The sequence below is a fragment of the Haliotis rufescens genome, unplaced genomic scaffold, assembly GCF_023055435.1.
Source record: "Haliotis rufescens isolate VD_foot unplaced genomic scaffold, xgHalRufe1.0.p SCAF_9, whole genome shotgun sequence".
NCBI lineage: Eukaryota > Metazoa > Mollusca > Gastropoda > Lepetellida > Haliotidae > Haliotis > Haliotis rufescens.
The window spans coordinates 1,139,652-1,163,079 of record NW_025964383.1 but is presented as its reverse complement, the minus strand read 5'-3'; the positions used below and the strand labels follow the sequence as shown (position 1 = coordinate 1,163,079).

The window sequence follows — 23,428 nt, the reverse complement described above, 5'->3', positions numbered from 1 at the left end:
TTTCATTGCCTGGTATGCCTGTATGGCTGGGTATCCATACTAGTGTTATTGTTTTGTTTGCCATATTTAGTTTTGAGTGAATATTTAGTCAGAGTCAGAGATAATGATGATTTTGTTGTGGTTTGTTGTTTCGGCTTGGTGGTATGCTTGGAGTATGGCTAGTAATTCTGCTGTATTTGTATGGGTATAATTTGAGTAGTGGTATTTTTTGGTGATTGGTGAAGGCTGTGTTGTATGGATACCCAGCCCTGTTATTTTGTTGTGTGTATTATATGATGCATCTGTGTAGATGTGTGTGTGTTCCGGCCAGTTGTCTTGGATGTAGTTTAGTGATATTGTGCCTTTTTCTATGTTTGTGAGTTTGTTATGTTTTTTGAATGTTATGGTTAAGGATGTGTCTGTCTGTCTAGAGTTTTGGTATTTCAGTGTTATTTCTTTGAAAATGGGGTTATGCTGTGCCCCAGCCCAGTAGTTAAGTATTGATTGGTGACGTTTAAGTTGTATTGATGTGATGCCTGTGAGGATTTGTAGCGTGTTAAGGGAGGTGCCATTTCTGGTCCCCAGGGCTATCTTGAGGGCTTTATATTGGATTGAATTAAGCTTTTTTTCCAGGTTTTCTGTTAAGGAGTGGAAGACCGGAGCGGCATGGTCTATTTTGGCTTGGATAAGTGTTTTGTATATATTTATGAGTGTTTGTTTGTCAACTCCCCAGTGAGAGCCGCTGATGGCTCTCATTAGGTTGATGTCTTTTTGACAGGAATTGACCACGTTATGAATGTGGGGAGCCCATGTGAGGTGTTGGTCAAATGTGACTCCTAAATTTTTTGCATCTATTTGGAATTTGATAGTATCTTCATTAAGTGTGAGTTTGGGGGATAAATTTGGCATGAAGGTTTTTTTTAATACTAAGCCGATGTTTTTTTTTGTATTAATTTTGAACCCCCATTGGGAAGCCCAGTGTTCTAGGTTCGAAAGGATTGGTTTGATTCTTTTTCGGTTTGTTTTATTGATGTTGATGACGTCCAGAATGAGATATCGTCGGCGAATTTTGCTGTAGTTATGTTTTTAAGGAGATTTGGGAAAATGTCATCAAACATAAGGTTAAATAACGTGGGGGACAGGATGCTTCCCTGGGGGGTGCCATTTTCTAGTTGGTGGGGTTCAGATAGTGTGTTGTTTGATTGTTTTACGAGATAATTTCATTATATATATATCCTTCGTCGGCATTGTTAATGCAGATGTAGGTTGTTCATTCTCTGTTCAATAAACATTCTGTGATTTCTGATAATAAATGAAGTGAAAAATAATTATGTACTTTTGTTACCTTGTAATGAAATTGTTACAAAGATATTTGAAAAACAGATGTGTTCATAAGATAGGCCTTCACATTCAAGCAGCGATATTTTCGTTCGATTTATTTATTTTCACGATTACTTCTTTCAGTGGCATTTAGAAGTTTGTGTGACGAAGAAAGACAAGTTCTATGGATGAACAACTTCTTTATTACAATTAGTGCGACGTTTCGGTGTAGATCCATTAGACAATTCACTGGCTTCTAATTCACTGGCTACCAATCATCCCAATCAGCTTCCGTGGTTGTTTACCCTGTCCCATTAGTTATTCACTGGCTTCCAATTATCTTAATCAGCTCTGTGCCCATCAATTTACTGTATAAACATTTATGATAATAAGTATATATACCTATGTTGTTCAGCACTAACCAGTTAGAGCCAGTTAGGCATCTGAGGGAGCTAACTGGGGAGCATCCAAAGATACCCTCCTCTCTCTCTACATATCACTAATTAGATCAAAACTAGACTACGGCTGCGCCATATACAACACCCTAAACAACTCTCTATCTAAAAAACTTGACTCAATACAATATCAGGCTCTCAAACTAATTACACGCACCCAACATGGCACCTCCTACACCTCACTTCAGGCCTTAACAGGAGAAATGCCACTAAGTCTATGCAGGGAACAGCTAAGCTTAAATTTCTGGGCCGCGTCCCAATCAAACCCTCTCATCCAAAACTTTATAAACCAAAACATCAGCCCCAAAAACCAAGCTCTAGCTCGTAAACACCCCTTACTTACCCCAATATCCCAAAGAATAACAAACTACCTAAATGAACACCAAATTATAAATCTTAAACAAAACTGCAAACAATCAAATATCTTCACCCCTAAACTTAAAATACCCAAAATAGACACAACACTAGCTAGCCAAATAAATAAACAAACCGACCCAAACATAGCTAAAACTACCACACTAGCATACATACACGAAAATTGTCCAAATTGGTGTCACATTTACACGGACGGATCCTCAGATCCGACCTCCAAACACACAGGTTTCGAAGTCCATACCACACAACCAACTAAAACCACACAATCCTTCCGACTCACAAACAACCAACCAATATTCACGGCAGAACTAATGGGCATGGCCTCAGCCCTCCATAATCAAGAATCCAAAAAACACAAAAAAATCCTAATACTTACCGACCCCCTAAGAAGACTGCAAGCCCTCCAAAACAAAAATACCAAAAACCAACCTAAATTAATAAATCAAGTACTTAAGAGCTCCAACGACCTAACTAAGGCAGGCAAACAAATAACCTTCTTGTGGATACCCGCCCACGTAGGAATATACGGTAATGAAAACGCCGATAAAGCAGCTAAACTATCCCTCAAAATCCCAGAAATAAGCTTAAACTTACCCATCTCAAAATCAGAAATTAAAAGGGTAAACAAGCAAAAAATCACCAAAAAATGGCATAACCTATATCTAAACTCAAATAGCCAAATCAAAAAAGTGCTCAGCAAACCACTCACCAAACCCAAAATTCTCCATCCATCCAAAAAAATCGACAGAGTGATCACTAAACTCCAAACAGGACACACCAACCTAAATAACCACCTAAAAAAAATTAAAAAACACACTACAGGTAACTGCCCACACTGCAAACAACCAGAAACCCAGAACACGCACTCATCCACTGCACACACTACCTAACACATCGAAACGCATTAAAAACCACCCTCAATCTAAACAAGGCTCTAACTCTAGAAGCAATACTAAACCCACAAAATAAACTAGAAAACTTCAAGGCCTTAGGCGTATTCTTAATAAAAACGGAACTAATAAAACGCATCTAAAAACACAATAACCTACCAAATCAAAATCACATAAACAAACAAACATCCACCATACCCAGCTCCCTTAGTTCTCCTCCCCAATCCCATCGGCATCTATTCCAAATCTCAAAATTCCCAAATTCTATATAAGCAACCCCTAAAACCCCCCTCTTGGGTTGCACAGACCACCTTCGCCCCTTTCGGAAACACATTAAATGGCCTGGCCGGGTCCGTGTGCGAAATACGCATCAGTCGGAAAGCGCACGTTAAATCTCCAAAGTAAGTAAGTAAGTAAGCACTAACCATCACTTGCTTGGTAAAGGTGTTAGGATCTACACCGAAACGTCGCACTAATTGTAATGAGGAAGTTGTTCATCCATAGAACTTGTCTTACTTTATTTTCACGATGTTAAGTTATGCTGAAGTCAGACTCGGTGACTTGGTTGATGCATGTCATCTTGTCGCATTTGCGTAGATTGATGCTCATGATGTGAATCACTGGATTGTCTAGACCAGATTCCATTATTGATAGAAGGCCACCTGGAATACTGCTGAATGACGCAAAAACAAATACATCCTTGTGGCTTATGAGTTAGTTCCACCATTGAGATTTAATGTTACACTTTAGTTTAGCTCTTTTATAGTTAATCATCTGATTAACCCTTAAAAGTTTCTACAAATCTCGAGCCCAGTTACATCAATGTTTTGGCACATACCATAATACTAACACCACATAGATGAAAAAAACCCCGATTAGATTATACAATATAACACGAATGGTTTTCAGCATTGCCTGTTTATAGTACTGTATGAAAGATTAGCTTATACAATACGAAATACTGTTTACAGCTGGAATAATCATTAACACGTCATTACAGGTGTGGAGACACCAGTGGTGCAGTCATCTTGAGGCACCTCAATTTGCTTTGTAGAGTTGCGTCCCTTATCCGCATTGACTATGATTCAAGGTTTATCAGCACCAAAGTGATAACACCTACATCACATTGGGGTTTCCCACATTACACTGAGACACCCTGATAACTGAAATAACGTTAAACCCAAACTCAGGGTAATGATACATGTATATGTGGCATTAAAAATTCATATAAGATATTACTGAAAATGCATATGTCAAACAGGAGTGTTTTATTCACAAGTACATGTACAATCATGAGCCATCTAAAGAGAAAGCTAATCAACATATCCACCATGATGGAAGGATCTGTGACTGAAGAAGGCCTTTGTGTAATCGTTTGCAGGGTAAATTGTTATCCATTGCTCATGAGATGGTCACAGTGGCGTATGTCATAATGTAAGGAATGTATTCTTCATTGGACATCATATAGGGTCGTTGATAGTTCCGCTGTTGTGTTGGTATATTCCTGTAAGGTGGAGGTCAGCTCTTTGCCGTGATCCACGCTGTCGTCCGGGCAGGAAAGGTGGAACAACTAGGATGCTACAGATGAACGAAGCTCCAGTGGTATAGAAGATTACATCTTTCTGACCAAACATATCTACCAGGTAACCTGAGCGAAACCAATTATTATTATTGGGAAATGAGTTATGGGGTTCACCATGGAAATTTATTCTGCATTGTTTCTCTGGTTCAAGTATCTAGCGTTACGTTAAGTAACCATGTTCATCAAATTGGTAAAATTAGTGCCACGGGAATGGTAGCTTACCTGTATATGTAGTCAAGAGTCATCAGTCAACAAAGACAGACACTTAAAACATTGGTGTTGGCATCTACGTTAATACAGAGGAGTACAAACTCACAATGATTTGAACAACATATCGTGACATCATGAGGAGAAACATACATGCCAAAGGTAAACTTCTTCAGTCTCAAATTCAGAAGAGAAGAAGTCTTCATATCCGATATGCCTTCAATAGAATTAAATAGAATTGTCAAAACAAGGTCAAAATGTAAAATACAGCCCCTAAAAAACCGTAACATATGTCATATGTGGAGACCCACTACTAACTACACATGTTCCAAATTTCCAGTTCGATGGATAAGCGGATAGAGCCTCCACCTGGAGACAAATGTCGGTGGCTCAATATCTGGCCGCCTCATTTCCAAAGGAAATGAAATTAAATCTCATCCTGGCGCTCGGGATTTAAAGAACAAAACAACCCTGCCAACATGTATACGCGTGCCCCACTTGGGGTTAATGTGGGCAGGAAAATGGGTCCATATGAGGTATTTCAAAAATGAGATTATTCATTAGAAATGTATAATATATATTGGTCAAAATAAGGTTCAATATGGACCACGTTAACTCTAATAACCAAAAAATATTCATGATAACAGTTTTCAATTAGCACAAAGAAAAAAAACTGCTTTAGTTATGTTGTTTATGTTGTTCCTACATAATTCATGCATATTTTGACCTTTTTGTTCTTTTCCTTTTTTAAGCTAATCCATGAAATGATATGATGTGTTGTGAATATTGTCGTAAGTAAATGTTCCTGCTTTGATTACCAAATCAATTATGTTGATGTAAATGCACGCTCTCTCTCACGCACGCACGCACGCACGCACGCACGCACGCACGCACAAACGAGATGCCTTAATGAGCTTACATGTAGATGCCTCGTAGACTGGAGTTTCTCCCCTATAACTCCAGCCGGGGTCAGATTGAAAACCTCGATAGGTGATTCCCTTTGTCTTTCTGTCTACATGGCAGTTAGGACACACTAAAGGACACAAGTGTCAGTAAAATGTAGGAACTTTATTGTCTGTTGTCGCGTGTGGCTATGGGGATGGTAGATATAAGGGATAAACAAAATATATGTATTTAGCTCACCGAGTCTCGCTTATTACAATGTCTATTGATAATACATTACGTTAATAAACAACATCTAACAAACATTCCTAATGTATGACGATAAACCCGTTTCACCTCATCTCATTCCAATTTGAACCAAAATGACTGAGTAAGGGCTACATTTAGCTTCAATATGGCTGGCCAGGTGAGTATATAGACAATTTGATTCGAACATGGTCAAAGTGAAATGGACATATCAAGATCAAAAATTAAAATATTGTGAAAGACCTGGCATAATGTTTGGAGCCGAATTCCTAACTACAAATATACCAAATTTAATAACATTTGGAAAAGTAACGTCCATATGATGTATCAGTGTGGTCGAAGTGCAAAGGTCAAATTAAGGCCAATATTAAAGACATCACAAGGACCGGAACATATATGTTTATCCCCACTACTAACTACACATGTACCAAATTTCATTCCATTTTGAGATCATATGACGGAGTAATTGCAAAAAAAATAATTCTTATTATGACTTCCGTAGCGGCAATATTGGAAACCAGATTTAAACCTTTTGAACAAATCGGAGTTTTATCATTGGTGGGAACAAGCATGTGAAGTTGTAGGTTCATTGATCCAGTGGTTTCTGGTGGAGATGAAACACGACGGACAAGAGACAAACAGGGGAGCTAAGAAAGCTTTAACTCAATCACACAAGAAATCTTCAGCGAATATTACAAAAACATAACCCTCTCTCCCCTAACTACATAGCAATCCACCCACGAATAGTATGTGCATTAAAGATATCCTTCCACATCTACAAACAGCGCAATTGGGGTCGATGGACGGAGAAAGGAATTTTAACCGTGGCTACTCTGCAAATGGAACATGCACGTGATGAGCAAGGGAGGTGACTCTGACTCTCTAGGTCTAAACTAGAATATGTGTTGTAAGTTCTATGGAATTTGAGAATCGAAATCACGGCCTCATATTTTTGTTGACTGTATTTGAATTTGATATAAAAAATCAACAAACATGTAAGCGCTGACATTTTGTCAATACACAGCAAAGAGAATTCTTTCCTTGGAAACGATAAATTTGGTTTGGTTTGTCATCATATAATGCTCAACGTTTCACGTAAGTGGTAAAAGTCTTGATGCCTGCTTCAATTCGAGTTGTTCTCCCACATGAAGCTGATACACCGTAGTGGAGCTGGCATACAGTTCAAACTCACTTTCCCGAAGAGATATGGCTTAGGATACAACATAGCTATGGGTATTGAAAGACCAGCACTTACTCTGCAATGGCGGCCCACACATTGATCCAATACCTAGCATCAGCAATTGACCTCCAATGAACTTAAGAAGATTTTCAAGGCCGAACAACTGTACCAGCATTGGACCCCATTTCACCGAGAACCCTCGGAGTCCCGTGTTGAGGACAGTCACAGACTACATAGTAAACATAGTTATACCTGGAAATGCATTTTTGTTCCGAAAATCTTAATAGAACTATTATTACGCATGTGGATATATTATATAATATATATAACAGCTCTTTGTATGTATAAATAGCTTTATGAAGAGAGATGGAATGAGTCCAAGGTAATGACAGCATGAACGAAACTCACCTTGGGCCCTTCCATAATAAAAATCCAGTTATATAGAAGTCTCTCTCATATTCTGATATAGCGTCACACTAATATTGATCAACCCACGCGCAATCGTAAATGGATTGGTTGTGTGGAGCGAAAATTTGGATTCAACATAGATACGACACCGAAAAGGCAATTGCATGAAACATTCCCAGTGCAACTTCTGAGGATGTATGACCAGGAAGTGATGAATGTCTGGGACGACACAAAACCAAGCCCTAAGACGAGTAAGGAGTTGTAACCAGGAACTTTGATTATGAGCTGTTCACTGAATCCCTTCCATGGAGAAATATTTTGTACGTTGCAGGTATCCCAGGTATTCGGAACTGGAATTTGATGTTACACGTAGTCCTATGACATGATTGTTTTTGTTTGTTGTTTCACGCCGTACTCAGCATTATTCCAGCTATATGACCACTGACTGATTGAAAAAATGAGAAAGTGATCCACACCACGATGACATGGAATCTGGCAAATCACACAGCTTGATATACGGATCCAATGTAGTCGCCTGTTAGAGCAACGAGGGACTTATTCTAGGCAATATTGTAGCAGAATATATGTGCATCGCTGAATGATGTGAAAACACGGCTACGGATGTGATTCGTTTTATTGGATGACGAGTATGTGTGGTATATTGTTTTACACCCTGAAATGCACAATAACACTCAAAAAGAATCTTGTAAATTATGACAATTCAAATGAGAACATGATACTTCATTAGGATTACCTTATACATATATAGAGGATATGTATACGTCAGAACATGATACGTCATTAGGATTACATTATACATAAATATAGTACATGTATATGCATACGTCAAATCAAAACACTTCTTAGGTCGTGTAAAACGTAATCAAGAGATAGAGATAAACATAAACATAATAATAATAATATATATTTACATGTGGTGATAAGTAAACATACCAGAAGTATGGCCTCTAGGTGTTGGTTACACTTTAGTCTGCCACGACTACATTGCCAGGGCTACAGTGACATCAAAATACCTAAACATATTGAAATGATTCTAAATGTACAATAAAACTAGCTTCCCTACACAATGCTCTTGCATGTGTATTATCAAATCAGTGCTACTGTTTATACATCTTTACAGATCTGAACATAGCACTACCATAAAACACAATAAATTACTAAACATCCTAAAACTATCACAAATGTCCACACACTTACAATACATTAACACATATATGATAATAGGCTCATAAACATATTCAAACAACACTCTGTCCAGGAGAATCTGACATTGACTAAATCTCACACACATCATAACAAATACCTTATTTAACGGACACCTATATAATCTTATTTATGAAAAGATAGATTTATATATGTTTACGTATTAAATTGGAAACATACCTTGACTTTACAAAATCTGTAAAATGTGTCCACTTGCTGTCGTCTGTCAGTGACTTGTCTGTATAGTGACTGAGGTGCAAGTGAGGGTTAAAAAGCATGCAAAGCTGACCCTAAGGAGAACAATAGGGTCAACCACTCAACCAGAACATTTGCCCTGGCTGAAACAAAGGACCTGCTAGGGTAGTGACTGACCCAAGCATAACTAAGTAAAACGGTGTAGTATCAAATATTCATTAAAAACCCTTAAACCAATACTGCAAACTAATACTAAATACTAATATTAAATACTAATATTAATACTAATACTGGTAACTAATGCCAATACTAACTACACTATGTATTATATACACTATATACTAATACTGACAAAATAACTAATGCTAATATTAATACCAATACTAACTACACTGTGTATTATATACACTATATACTAATGCTGATTTACTGGTTAGTTGACAGTCAAACAAAACCTGTAAATGCCACAATATATCCATCTATCCATGTGAACAACGCTATCAGGAAATATAATCAGGGAATCGTTTACCTTTCTTGAGACTTTTTTGATCCACAAGAGTTTTAGCCAATGCACCACTTATGAGCAGTGCTTTCCGCCAAATGAAATCTGGCAGCTAGATCGGATTTCAATGGAGGCCACATTGGACCACCAGCTGCCGCTCCAATAGCTGCCACTTGTGCTGCCAGTGGCCGCCATCTTGCAGATGGCCAGTTCAGATGGACGATGGAGGAGACACAAATGGGCGATAAACCAACGCCTAGTGACAAAAAATACTTGTGTCTCAAATGACATATAAACTGACGGCCAAAAGAAAGTTTGGTTTTGGGTTGTTTTTTTATCAGTGTTAGTGTCTGACATGCCGTCCGTTTCGTTCATTTACCCTTATTACACGTTAGTTTCAGCTGCCCAAGCGGTAAAGGTTTGTCACTCTTTCGCATATTCTAAAAAAACCGTGCCGTTCTGCATAGAGCATCGTTGTGTTTGGACGATATGTTTTGCATTGATTTAATCGGAACTTGTGTTTTTAAATTTTGAAAAGTTGTAAAGTTTCTGTTGCCCGTCATTTTATTTCAAGTACATGGTCGTCTAAGGCGCCGCGATCCGCTGGGCAGAGTTGCGTCCCTTGGGCGCGCCAGAAACCTATGATTGTGGGTTCGAATCCCGGTTCGCCCCGATTATGGTTCTAGGTTTGTCAGCACCATACCCGTCCTCGTGGGTTTCACCGAAGTGGTAAACGTCTGAGACCTGCATATCTGCGGGCTTTCCTCCCATATAAGGCTGACGCGCCGTGATATAACTGGAATACTGTTAAAAGCGGCGTTAAACCCAACTCACTCACTCACTAATGCGTGTCCTCGTATTCCAATTGCGCGGATCGATGCTCATGATATAAATCACTGAGTTGTCTGGTCCAGATTCGATTGTTTACAGACCGCCATCATAAAGCTGGAATGTTGCTGAGTGCGGCGTTAAAAACAAACAAACAAAACAATGCAAGTATAACAAATAAATTAAATACTTCATAGTAAATTGCTATATTTTTTTAGTTTGAAGTTTACACGATATAAGGTTTTTCTTTTGGACGAGAGGTCGGTCTCATGACCGCGAAATTGGCGTTCATAAGTTATATGAACGACACAATTTGACGTTCATACGTTTTTCACGCGACCGTATTCTTGAAATGACGTAAACACCGACGGACTACTTGCTCCCTGGGAATTCCCCACCACGAATACATACAGAAGAGTTCTTTCTGATCATTTAGACCCTTTAATCTTGAACTCAGCGTTTTGGTATATATTGAGAAACGTCAAAGAGTTTCAATGCATGGTCGTTAACGAATATCCTCGATAGGACCCATCTAAGAGAACAAAAGGAAGAAGTTCACATCCAAACTATCGAAGTATCGACTCGATCCGTGTCTGGGCTGACAGTGACAGTCTACAGCAATCTATGATTTTACCTTAGTATATATTTGACACATATTTAATCACCTTTAAATGAACGGCAAATTGATCAATGATGACTAAAACAAAAACCGCCACAGGTTCTTTGACAACTTCAGAAATCTCCCCCGTCCCGATTTTCGTGTCGGCCATTTTGACGTCTTGTACTCGATGTACTCGTATATGTCGTTTTGACTGACTTACTGAGGTAGTTCTTAACAGACCTTTCTCATCTAATGGAGATATCATTTGAAAACATGTGATGTGTCAGATGTTTCTGAAGAGCAAGTTGTGCATACAAACGCTCAAGTCACCTCTCGTTTTGAGGAACTACTTTATTCAGCGATTCCACAAGCTCCGACGTTCATACAGTTTGGCCCTCACACTATGAAGGTTCACACTAGAGCGTGCGCCCGGAGAGCGAAACGTCCGAGATTCGATCCCCGGCCGCGTTGAAAGATGGTACTAGTTGTTAGCCTGTCTGGCGCTCGCCATTAAGGGGCTAAAACAAGGACTGGTCGGCTCGGAGTCAGTATACGGTGTCTGAGTTGGGTATTCATGTTAAACTGCGGCATGGTATCTCAGTGGGGTAGCACAATAAATCGGCATCAGTCCCTACACATACATTGTGTAAATATAGGACAATGTAGTACATGTTTGAAAAATATATTTTAACACCCAACGTAAAGAATTATTCATCTATTGTCATATGTTAGGTAGGTGAAAACTCACAAACATTTAATATTTTCTTTGTGTATTAATATATAGATTACAAAATGCAAGGTGTGCGTCTTTATGTAGCGGCCATAAAAGTCCGAGTCCCGCGAGTGGTTTCGAGGCACGGACCTTCTGATCCGCGGTCGGACCCCGTTGGCAAGCTGACAAAGTAAGAGTGTCATCTGTGGGATGACTCCACGCCCTGCTACATTAATACATGAGTTCAACCTAGTCGTGGGCATGCATCTGTTCTATTAAAAGGTATGCTTTTCCAATGCTGTAAAATGTTGATGTGTCAGTCTCGATCTGGTCGTAACCAGTCTGTTGTGGTTGATATCATACTCGACTCTCCTCTCAAGTGCGTGACTATCAATATGGAAGGTGTATACACGTAACTAATTGGAATCTGTCATTCATAGACCCTATGTGACAAGTAGATTAGAAACAAATCAGGAAAAACGAATCCTACCATGTTCGTGTGCATAATAAAGGACCATAACTCTGATAACTCAAGGACTAAAACATTCAGGACAGCTCTACTCGCTGCCGTGTTCGTGTACTTGTAGGTGTTAAGAACATATTGCACTTTTCATTGAGAATTTCTCCTGTACCTGTGATGAACAAGTTTATTTATCATTGATTATCAACTAACATGTACTCCATTCTAAATTCAAAACACAATCATACGATCCGTTCTACGAAAATAATGTATTTTCTTTGACATTTACATTTGTTTGGTAAAGATAATAGCATCGTCATTGAGTTAATGCTTAGTAGTTGATTACATAAATGCTAAACCCTAACAAGTTATTTAGCAGAAAGACTATGAGGTGTTTCTTTGTCATCGCTGGACGAAACCTCATTTGTTGTCTTCATTACGTATACAGCAACAAAACAGGTTGAAAAGGGTTAATTTCTTACCTGAATAGTTAATACGTCTGTCTTTAGTCTTAAAGGAAGTAGACTAATCGATGAAGCGTCTTTAGTTCGGTAGATCAAACAACGCTAACATCAAACAAGGGTAAAGCTTCAGTAACAATACTATTTTGAGAGGGTATAGGTTCTTTTTGTTATTGCTGTGAATAATGACAGTAGCTTGGGCCTGAAGACATTGCATTGACTATGACATTGGCTAAGGTATTTCATTCTCGGCAAAAGGGTGTATTCGAGAACAAGTATGTATCGCGCGTGCGTGCGTGTGTGTGTGTGTGTGTGTGTGTGTGTGTGTGTGTGTGATCGGACGGTTTCCAGTGACATTTCACAGCGTAGATCAACACAAATTAAGTACAATCCGAACAAGTCTTCCTTTTTGTCCGTCTTCCCTCAACTCAAACGACTGACGACGTGTACGAATTTAAGAAGGTAGAGAAGTTTGATACTTTAATAACGCCATCTCAGATTCCGTTTAGCAACACGCAGGCCTTTAGTGATTCTTCCCTTGACCCTAGGCTCTCAATACACACTCATCCTATCAACACATGTAAATACACACTTCATACGACATCAAATATATTATTTGAACCAATACATTAACTTTATTAGTTGAATACTAACAATGACAATAATTAACTGATTATGCACCTGTAGTGATAACGCTCATGACCACAATAACATAATGTAAAGGGATTGTACTTAAAGTTATGCTGAAGCTATACTGAATACGATTGATCATTACTGGCTTCACCCTTTTGTCCATAATTATAGGCTTCACCGGCCAATATGTTTACCCTTCTGTGTACATAACAGGCTTCTCCACTCCAGCAGTGTAATAAACTATGTCTGTCTGTCTGTAACTGCATCTTAAACCTACTCAACTGTATAAACACTCCCTCCTATCCTGTATATATACTTGTCAACCATACTCTGTACACTTGCTTGATAACGGTGTTAGAACCTACATCAAAACGTCTCTCCTAATTGTAATAAAGAAGTTGTCCATCCATATACTAGTATCCTACCCTTACTACGATTGATCAGGCTTGTATTGCTAATATTACACATGTTTTGGCGACCTTAAAGCATCACTATTTCAGTCACATCCCAGGTAAATGCAGGCATCACGCTTAAACTAATTCATGTTTCTTACAAATTTGACAAACACGTTTAAAATAAGAATAACATTATACCCTAAATCAGGCAGACACACATGTTGAACAAATGTTTTGTAGCGGACACTCATATAATATGGCTTACAATGCGTAATAAATAACCCTTACGGAAATTTTATCAGTGTTAGTATGGGTACAGCATTATCGAAAGGTGAGAGTATATGTACACATGTCTACAGGTAATAGATGCTTGATATGGCGACAGGATGAGCATTAACCTTTTCCACAAGCAAAACAAGCAATAAGCTGGAACACATATGCTGTTTGATACACGAAGAATGATTGACAGGTTTATGACCAAAAGCCCCCCAATCAATGACGATACTCCTGTGTTGAAAACGTTTAAATAGAGAGGTTTCTGGTGAGTGAGTGAACATTCCTGGATACTGCAGCTGTTCTCAAAGGGCTTTCCCAGTAGAGTTCGGCTAGATGATACGTCTTGTCTTCTCATTACTATCACCATCGGGTTCATGAGGCGACTACAGTGTCTGAGCTGCCTGCGATAAAACCGACGTTAGCAAAACCGCTGCCAACAACTTTGAAAGACTTTCTCCTCACTGGACACGGTGTCAAATGATGTTGCATTATAATCACCATGAACATCACCGTCAAGATGAAGGAAGTCCCGGCACTGTAGAACGCCATATCTTTGTCAAATAAAGTCGCAAAATAGCCTGTCAATAAAAGAGTTGTATAATAATTGCGCCAACATTCTAATGCATTAATAGTTTCATCTTATGTTTCTAAGACACGCCCGTGGTGTATCAATATATTTGGACCACACGCATGATAATCCGATCATCAGGATAGTATATAGCAGAGTAACGTTTTCTAGCAAGAAACAAAATTAATGTTGATCCGGCCGGAACAGCTTGAAATGGACAAGGACGGAGATTCCATATTCTGATGGCAGAGTCTATGTCTCACAACTTACCTTGCAAAGGAGCCCCTCCAAAGCTCCCTATCCCTTGGCACATTACACACATGCTGAATGATTTCGATAAATTATCAAGTCCAAACAGTTTGACTAAGAGAATTGTGTGCACGCCATTCCATCCTCCTGAAACGCACAAGTATGTTTCTTAATGTTAACATTTACATCTAGATAATTATTGAATTCTGAGATGTCGAAGACATATTGTGGAAAACTTGATATAGGGTGATACTAACAAAACGTTAAAATATTTCGACAATTCCACAAACTCCACACAATCTTACCTAGAGCTATTCCATACGCTACACCGTTCGTGTAAAATGCAATGGAATCTTTGCAAAGTGGCACGAGCAAGTTAGTGAGACCACATACGCACACTGAGAGGATAAATATATAGTTTGTCGCCTTGTGAGAAGCCATGGAAATCCCAGAGAATATAATACGACCAGCAATGCTGCCATATCCCAAGCTTGAAACTATGAGAGAAGCTTCGGATGTTGTCATACTGTATGGTGAGGTTGTTACATAGTCAGGAATGAAGGTGGCGAATGTGTAGTAGCCAAAGCCAAGGGAGATGTGAGCAATGGCCAAAAATATTGCATCTGGACTCCTGAGTAACCGGAGACAATCGACCATCGTCTGGCCCAGGGAGACTCTTCTACTGTCAGAATCACCTTTAAGAAATAAAACGCTATTATTTCAGTATTCTAAAATGCAATACTAAACAAGAGTCATCAGAAAGATGACATATCCCCCCGGCAGCTGTCTGTAAAGTAACTACAAGTAAATGTGCAATTCTGTATGTAATGAGTCAAAGTTGAACGTTCTTTAAGAAGCATACATTGTTTACCAACAGAAGATCCACCACAGTCGCATCCATATGAAATGGAAACTAAAACATGCGTGTTTCTGTGTTTTTTTTATGCAAACAAATGGCAAATTACAAGAAACAATAACTAAACAAGCGTATAGTCAACGAAGTCATCTATATCCCCACCCATTTTAACACGTTATAGCCCCAAACCAGGTAACTGACCCCAAATTTCTCTTAGCCCATGTCAAAATAGCTGCAATTGAAATTCTAAAATAAACATTTCTAAAACTCCTTAATATCAAATGGCACCAGTTCAGTATGTACTTCATATATAGACATGCAATGTTTGGCAAGGAAACTATTTAACAGTTTATTTGTTATACTCCATAAGTGAACCCACCCTATATGAAAACTTGAATCCAACTTGTTGCCATGGAAACGTAAAAAATAAAAATTTATAAAATTCCTAAATAGCAAAAGGCACCAGTCCAGTGTGTGCCTGGTAGACATGCAAAGTTTTGTAAGAAAGTATTTAACGGTTTTTGAGTTACGCTCCGGAAACGAACACCACCCTTTTTGAACCTAAGTCCAACTTGTTACCATGGAAACGTAAATATATAAATTTCTAAAATTCCTAATTAGCAAAAGGCACAACTTCAGTATGTGACTGATAAATATGCCAAATTTCGATCAAATACACTGAATTGTTTTCGAGTTCTGCACCGGAAAAGGAAATGATTACGGACGGACGATCGCTATATACCCCCGCATTATATGTTGCGGGGATAAAAATGTTCAGAAGCACATGGCCATCCTGTCTTTCCTACCTGTGTTATTTTTTGGAGTTATCCACACAGCACAAGGTATGAAGTGTAATATCAGCGCTCCATAGATGAGAAATGTGCCCCGCCATCCAAACACGTCTGCAGTAACGGCTGACACTGGTGGAAATACCAACACACCTATCGCTATCCCCGTTACAGATATCCCCACGGCTAACGGCCGCCATTTTGAAAACTGGTTGTTGACATTAACCATAGTCGCGTTATAGGCAAGGCACACACCAGCACCTGGAGGAGAAAAAGGAAGATTTTTGCACTTATACCATGTTTCAAGTAATTTTTTTCCTTTTATGAAGTGTTTTTAAAACATATATCACCGAAGCAAGTGTGAAATAGTAGGGTAGCCTTTATGATCATACCTTCATTCGTACAACCGCCAAGAATGTATTACTCCATTGTGACGTAACTACTAAGGGACGGGTTTTTTTATGTGGTGAGGTGAGGTGAAATGGGGTTCAACGTCGTTCAAGCTCCGTGCACTAGTAAAGCGACATGCATGGATGTGTATGTGTGTGTGTGTCTTTCTGTATGTGTGTGTGTGTTTGTGGCTGCTTGTACTAGACTGTGACTCAGTGACTGTGACTGATGCCGATTTGATAGTGCTAGCCCACTGTTTAAAATGATTACCCCACTCACAGTATATTGACTCTGAGCAGACCAGTCTTTGTTTTAGCCCCTTAATGCCGAGCGCCAGGCAGGCTAACAACAAGTACAATCTTTTAACGTCTTGTGGTATGACGCGGCCAGGGATCGGACCCCGGACCCTCCGCTCTCCGGGCGGACGCTCTACCACAGGACCACGGAGGCGGTCCGATAATTTGATAATGGGGGGGGGGGGGCCGCAGGGATTTTGTTTCGAGGTTAGCATGTTTTCATCTACAGCAATGAAAGCACAATTTCTTCTTCTTCTGTATACACGGGACACAGAGATACATCAAACTGGAGAAATCAGGCCACAGAGATAACCCAAAAGAAGGTATTACTCTGGTGTGATGTAACGACTTATGTATCAAGCAACGGAGATACCCAAAAGAAGGTATTACTTTGGTGTGATGTAACGACTAATGTATCAGGCTACGGAGATACCCACAATGAGGTATTACTCCAGTGTGATGTAACGACTAATGTTTCAGGCCACGGAGATACCAACAAGAAGGTATAGCTCAGGTGTGATGTAACGACTAATGTATCAGGCAACGGAGATTCCCAACAAGAAGGTATTACTCTGGTGTGATGTAACGACTAATGTATCAGGCTACGGAGATACCCACAATGAGGTATTACTCCAGTGTGATGTAACGACTAATGTTTCAGGACACAGAGATACCCACAAGCAGGTATTACTCCAGTGTGATGTAACGACTAATGTTTCAGGCCACGGAGATACCAACAAGAAGGTATAGCTCAGGTGTTATGTAACGACTAATGTATCAGGCCACGGAGATACCAACAAGATGGTATAGCTCAGGTGTGATGTAACGACTAATGTATCAGGCCACGGAGACACCCACGAGGAGGTATTACTCTGGTGTAATGTAACGACTAATGTTTCAGGCCACGGAGAAACCCACAAGGAGGTATTACTCTGGTGTGATGTAACGACTAATGTATCAGGACACAGAGATACGCACAATAAGGTATTACTCTGGTGTGATGTAACGACTAATGTATCAGGCAACGGAGATACCAACAAGAAGGTATTACTCTGGTGTGATGTAACGACTAATGTATCAGGCTACGGATCGGAGATACTCACAAGGAGGTATTACTCTAGTGTGATGTAACGACTAATGTATCAGGCCACGGAGATACCCAAAAGAAGGTATTACTCTGGTGTGATGTAACGACTAATGTATCAGGCCACGGAGATACCCACAAGGAGGTATTACTCCAGTGTGATGTAACGACTAATGTATCAGGCCATGGAGATACCCACGACAAGTTATAGCTCTGGTGTGATATAACGACTTATGTTTCAGGCTACGGAGATACCCACAAGGAGGTGTTCCTCTGGTGTGATATAACGACTAATGTTTCAGGCTACGGAGATACGCACGAGGAGGTATTCTCTTACGGATGTAACGACTAATACCAGACGTTCGCGAAAAGGGTAAGCATGTCTTGCCCCACCGGTAGCACCAGTCATTAATACAATTTGCATAAAAGCGTATTACTAAGTGTTTGTTACCTGAGGCCGCATAGCAGAACTCCTGCCATGCGACGGCGGCCTGTAACAAACCATACAATCAAGTGATCGATGGACCAGATACCCAAGTGCACAATAACGCATTTTCCGACCAAACGATATGTTAATTTGGAATTACGTCTGCCGTCTACATGTAGAGAAAAACGTTAAAGAAATATGTTCGTTTTTCAACGCAGTGGGAATCAGAGCACATTATGCTGATGATATAGTAGGAAACATACATAGTGATGTCTTGGTTTTGTTGCTTTTATTTATAATGGCAAGATATTACCTGCATAATATACGATTTTTTCCGTATACGTTAATACCATTGCAAAATGACAAATGTACCGGTCAATCTGAAGCTTGTACTACCACTATAGCGGCAAAAACCGAATTAAGGGACAAAGTAATATCTGTATACTTTCTAATCGCACAAGCCCCAATTAATCCTCCATTTAATCACTACCTAATGACGGATCCACAACCACCCTCAAACCAAACGAAGGTCATTGTCCACAAATACCGAGCTGACAAGAAGCAAGACACATGCCAGATAGTCTCCGAAAGCGTTTTACAGTGTCAACTGAAAGGTTCCACTTTCGATATTGTCCGTACTATGGACATTGCACCATCATCCTCGAAAGTACAGAATGAATTTGCGTGTAATATACCCGTGTGTCTGAAACAAATATTTATAATAAAACATGTTAACAACATTTGCAAACAACTACTGTCCTAGTAAAAGAATATTTTTCTTACCTGGCAGAAATCCTAGTGTGCAGTACATCAGGTTCAGGTCGTTCACCTGGCTGCCGAGGATTAAGCCAGAGGCAGCCAGCAAACCTCCGACCAAAGTGGTAAGACGACCGCCGAAATGTTCAACACATACCATCGCAAGAATAGCTGCAATATTGGACACATGTTGTGTAGAGGCTGAATCAACTGTATGTGTTGGGTTTTTTTATTTTGAAAATATTGTTATATGTGAACATATTAACTATCAGTCAAGAACATTTCTAAAGTCTTCATAAATGTTATGAGAAGAATATAATACATTTACGTAAACAATTGAAACAAAAGGTCTTTTCATTATTACTAAACCATTATTACTCAAATCTAGCTTTCAGATGGCAAATACTGTTGTGGCTACGTTAAGCTAGTAACACACGAGTTGGCGTTTTACTTACATGCAATCCCAATAAATCCGCCAAAGAGAGATCCAAACCAAGTCACCTCCTCCTCTGAGACGCCCAGAGGCTCCTTCATGTATGAGTACATGACACCGTACGAGGCTGCCAGACCACCATAAAACATGTTGACAATGAAAGAGCTGAACACTGACACAATCTGCCAGTATTTCCTTCCAGTGTGTTTCCCAGTAAAGTGATGGGCATAGTTGCTTTCGTGACTACTGTTTGGAATAGTGTCGTCTGTATTTGACTTACATTTCTTGTTTTGAAGAACGGTTGCAGCAACGGTGTCAGTGCCATGATCGCTATCCAATTCAACAGTGCCATGACAACTGTCATTAGAGTTTTTGCATTTTGCAAATTCAAGAGAAATACCAACAGCAGTATCGTCAGACATCGCTTATATTTCATCAACTGAAAACACCCCTAACGCCCGACGTGTTTCGCGGTAAATTGTGAAGCAAGCGCTCTGATTAGAGTAACGCAGGGACATGTTGCGAAATATTTAATGTAGTGGCTCAGAAAAAATACGGAGCACTGTGATGGACACAATCAATATTACATGCTCAAAAGATAATGAGTCGAGCACATGGGAAACTATGATAATCTTAAACCGTTTATCGGTTGTTCAGCCACATCCTTCTATATTGCCTTGCAAATGCTTCTCGAAGCAGTGATTCTGCATGACATTAACATCAACAGACATGTATTTGGATGATATTCCATACGATGAAATCCTTTGCATTTTCATTTGAATATATAACAGTACTTGTCAACTAACGTGTCTCCATAGACAAGGCATGATGAGAGGAAGATGAATACTGTCACATGCAGAAGATGGTTTTACAAGTGGTATGACATTGTAAATTCTTCACTAGTGTCATACACCTTTATTTCAAGTTAGATGCCACAGGCCGTAGAACATAACATTACAGGAATACAATTACTGAAGAAGTGACTCCATTGCATGAGATATAAAGTTTGATCACTGTACATTAGTTGGGTTATTATTAGAAGACATCAGGCGAACAAAGAATTCCAGTGACAGATTTACAAAGTATTTAGAATCATTCTGGATCGATGCCATTGCGATCATCAACTGATGACAGCCACATCTAAATCTTGACAGTGCTTGTTTCAATAAAGTCGACATGTGTAAGATATACTTCGGTCTGTAAAACTGACTTGTTTGTTGAATATGCCACTAGCTTTGGATTTGATGATGTTGATGAATGCCATCGCTGGATGTTGTAATCGAATACATGTTGTTTAAACTGAGATATAAAAAGATCTTTAATAATCCAGGCGTAACAAAAGCCAAACTGGAAAAATATTATGTTTTATTTTAGTTGGCCAGGAAATTATGTTTGCACAATACAATATATACAGCATCAGACACGTTTGCTTCGGTGGTCGGTCATTTTTCATAATGACTAGTTTAGCCCAAAATATTTTACACATTTTGTTACATAGGTAAGAGATAATTAGGGTCGACCACTTTCTCTAAGAACAGCATCATTACAAGCGGTCAGAGACTGAGATGGGCCAGCAGTGGCAGCAGAGAAATTGGCGAAGAGTGCTCTTCAGCGACGAGAGTAGATGCCAGCTCTCCAAGTCTTTTTGGCGGGTTCGAATCTACCAACGACGTGGTGAACGGACAGCACGTTCTTGCGTCCAAGAAATGGAGCCTTATGGAGGTGTTAGTGTTCTGATCTGGGATGGCATCTGCGGGGACCAGAAGACAGGTCTGGTCATCATCGACGAAAATCTCACTGCACGTCGTTACATTGATGAGGCTCTGCGGCCTGTGGTACTGCCTTTCCTGCAACGACACACATGGACTCTGTTTCAGCAGGACAACGCCACCCCTCATACAGCTCTAGTCACTAGCGACTTTCTGAACGCCAACAACGTGACCGTATTACAGTGGCCAGGACCTGTCGCCAATAGAGCACCTCTAGGACAGTCAAAAACAGTCGCCATTGACGAGGGATACCTTGGTAATTGCCCTGCAGGAAGAATGGCGTAGGATCCCCAATCAGAATGTCAGGAGACTCGTGTACTCAGTTCGACGTCGTGTTAGGGCCTGCGGGAGGGGACCACATTCGATACTTAGCCAAGTGTGTAGCACAGAACTTTAAAAGAGATCGACGTCGATTCTGCGGGTGGGATCGAATACTGCACCCAGATAAACGTGTCTGCAGAACTTTAAGTACATGGCTTTTGATCTTGTCATTTTCAAATTCCGCTTTTGAATAATTGTTTTTTTATAATAAAACATCAACTGTTACTGAATTTTGCGTCTGTTTGGTGGCGTTTCTTTTGCCCGTTTAAATACATTTCTTGCACTTTCTTTGCCCACGTTGTCAAGATATTATATGATTAAGTTGGTGACGTGCTACGTATGCTTTCATTGGATTAGATTCAAAGCTAATAGCAGTTTTGTAAAAAGTCCGCTTCTGGTATTTGTGTTTTGTTATATTTGAGAATTTCGTTTATAATATCATAAAAGTATTAATCATATTTAGAAAAACTTGATCTTGATATAAGACATTCAACAAGTGTTTTTACTCATGTTTTCACTTAGTGTATTTACTAAATATTGATCTTACTCAGAGAAACATTCTGTTCAGTAAGTACACAAACCGCAGTATTAGTACAGTTAAACCATTGGGTTGGTTATTGCTGTGCTCTTTCAATCATGGCCGCTTCCAGACTACAAGTCTTATAGGCTGAACATTATTTGTTTTAATGCAACGCTTAACGATGTGTATTTGGCGCATTATTATTATTATTATTATTATTATTTACAGATTAAAATAAAAAAAGGAGCAAAAAGGGTTTGAGTGATCCTGGTACAGTCAGGCTGGTTAGGCTCATCATCAGCTTAGGGCCCTTGCCCCCTCTACACGCAGCCCAGACAGCGAATGGAACTTCTCCCAGGAAGCGCTGCCTAGTCGAACCCACCCAGAACTTTTCGGAGATTGTGAAGACTCCCCAACACGACAGCCTTCTGCATCACACAGATTGTCAGAAGGGCTGTATTCCTGGCATCAAACCCGGGTACTCTCCCAATGTCAGTCAACAGATTGGGAGGGTCCAAACCGAGGCACCGAGAACAATGGGGAGTCAGACAACTTGGTACTTGGGATGCAAGGTGACATTTCGAGACGAGATCCGCATATTTGCCATGTTTTTCCTCAATCTTGTCAATTATTATTATTATTATTATTATTATGATGAGGACGTTGTGTATGCCTTTGTTTTACAATGCATATACCCCCCCCCCCCCCCCCCCCCCTTCATCATTGTAGGAAGAATCATCCAGATGTCACATAATATCACATGATGGTGGACAGATGCAGTCTCGGCCAGTCGAGCTAATAATAAAGTATGATAATGACATTCACACGGCCATGTCGTGTGACATAAGATGAGCACGTTGTTCCATTTCCTCGCTTTGTCTAGCGTGGCGACGCATTAAACAGTTGAACATGGATCATTAAAACGGTTTCAAGGAACCCATGTACATCGCGGAACAAAATAGTTCTTCAAAAAGAGAGTTGACATGAGCGTATGGAAGCATAACTTGCTCTTCAGAAACATCTTTCACAACACATGTGTTCAAATAATATTACCATTAGATGCGAAATGTCTGTAAAGAACTACCTCAGTAAGTCAGTCACAATGACAGCGCGTCGTAATACATTTACATCAAGTACAA

General features: G+C 39.7%; 1 protein-coding gene across 1 annotated transcript; it reads right to left on the bottom strand.

Moving 5' to 3' along the window:
• Positions 1 to 11,855: 11,855 nt before the first annotated feature.
• Positions 11,856 to 20,138, bottom strand: LOC124110362 (monocarboxylate transporter 13-like). Its single transcript, XM_046469664.2, has 6 exons — positions 19,702 to 20,138; positions 19,274 to 19,417; positions 16,312 to 16,554; positions 14,955 to 15,344; positions 14,671 to 14,796; positions 11,856 to 14,410 (listed from the first exon to the last, which is right to left on the bottom strand). The coding sequence occupies exons 1-6, from the start codon at positions 20,099 to 20,101 to the stop codon at positions 14,205 to 14,207; spliced, it is 1,509 nt and encodes a 502-aa protein (XP_046325620.1). The 5' UTR covers positions 20,102 to 20,138; the 3' UTR covers positions 11,856 to 14,204.
• Between the last annotated feature and the right edge of the window lie 3,290 nt (positions 20,139 to 23,428).

What these genes read in the sequence shown, in the direction of transcription:
- LOC124110362 (XM_046469664.2), bottom strand. Translation starts at nt 20,101, where the DNA reads ATGTCTGACGATACTGCTGTTGGTATTTCTCTTGAATTTGCAAAATGC. An exon ending in AACTCCAAAAAATAACACAG is followed by an intron (nt 15,345 to 16,311) that starts GTAGGAAAGACA and finishes TATTTCTTAAAG; the next exon opens with GTGATTCTGACAGTAGAAGA. An exon ending in TGGAGGGGCTCCTTTGCAAG is followed by an intron (nt 14,411 to 14,670) that starts GTAAGTTGTGAG and finishes TTTTATTGACAG; the next exon opens with GCTATTTTGCGACTTTATTT.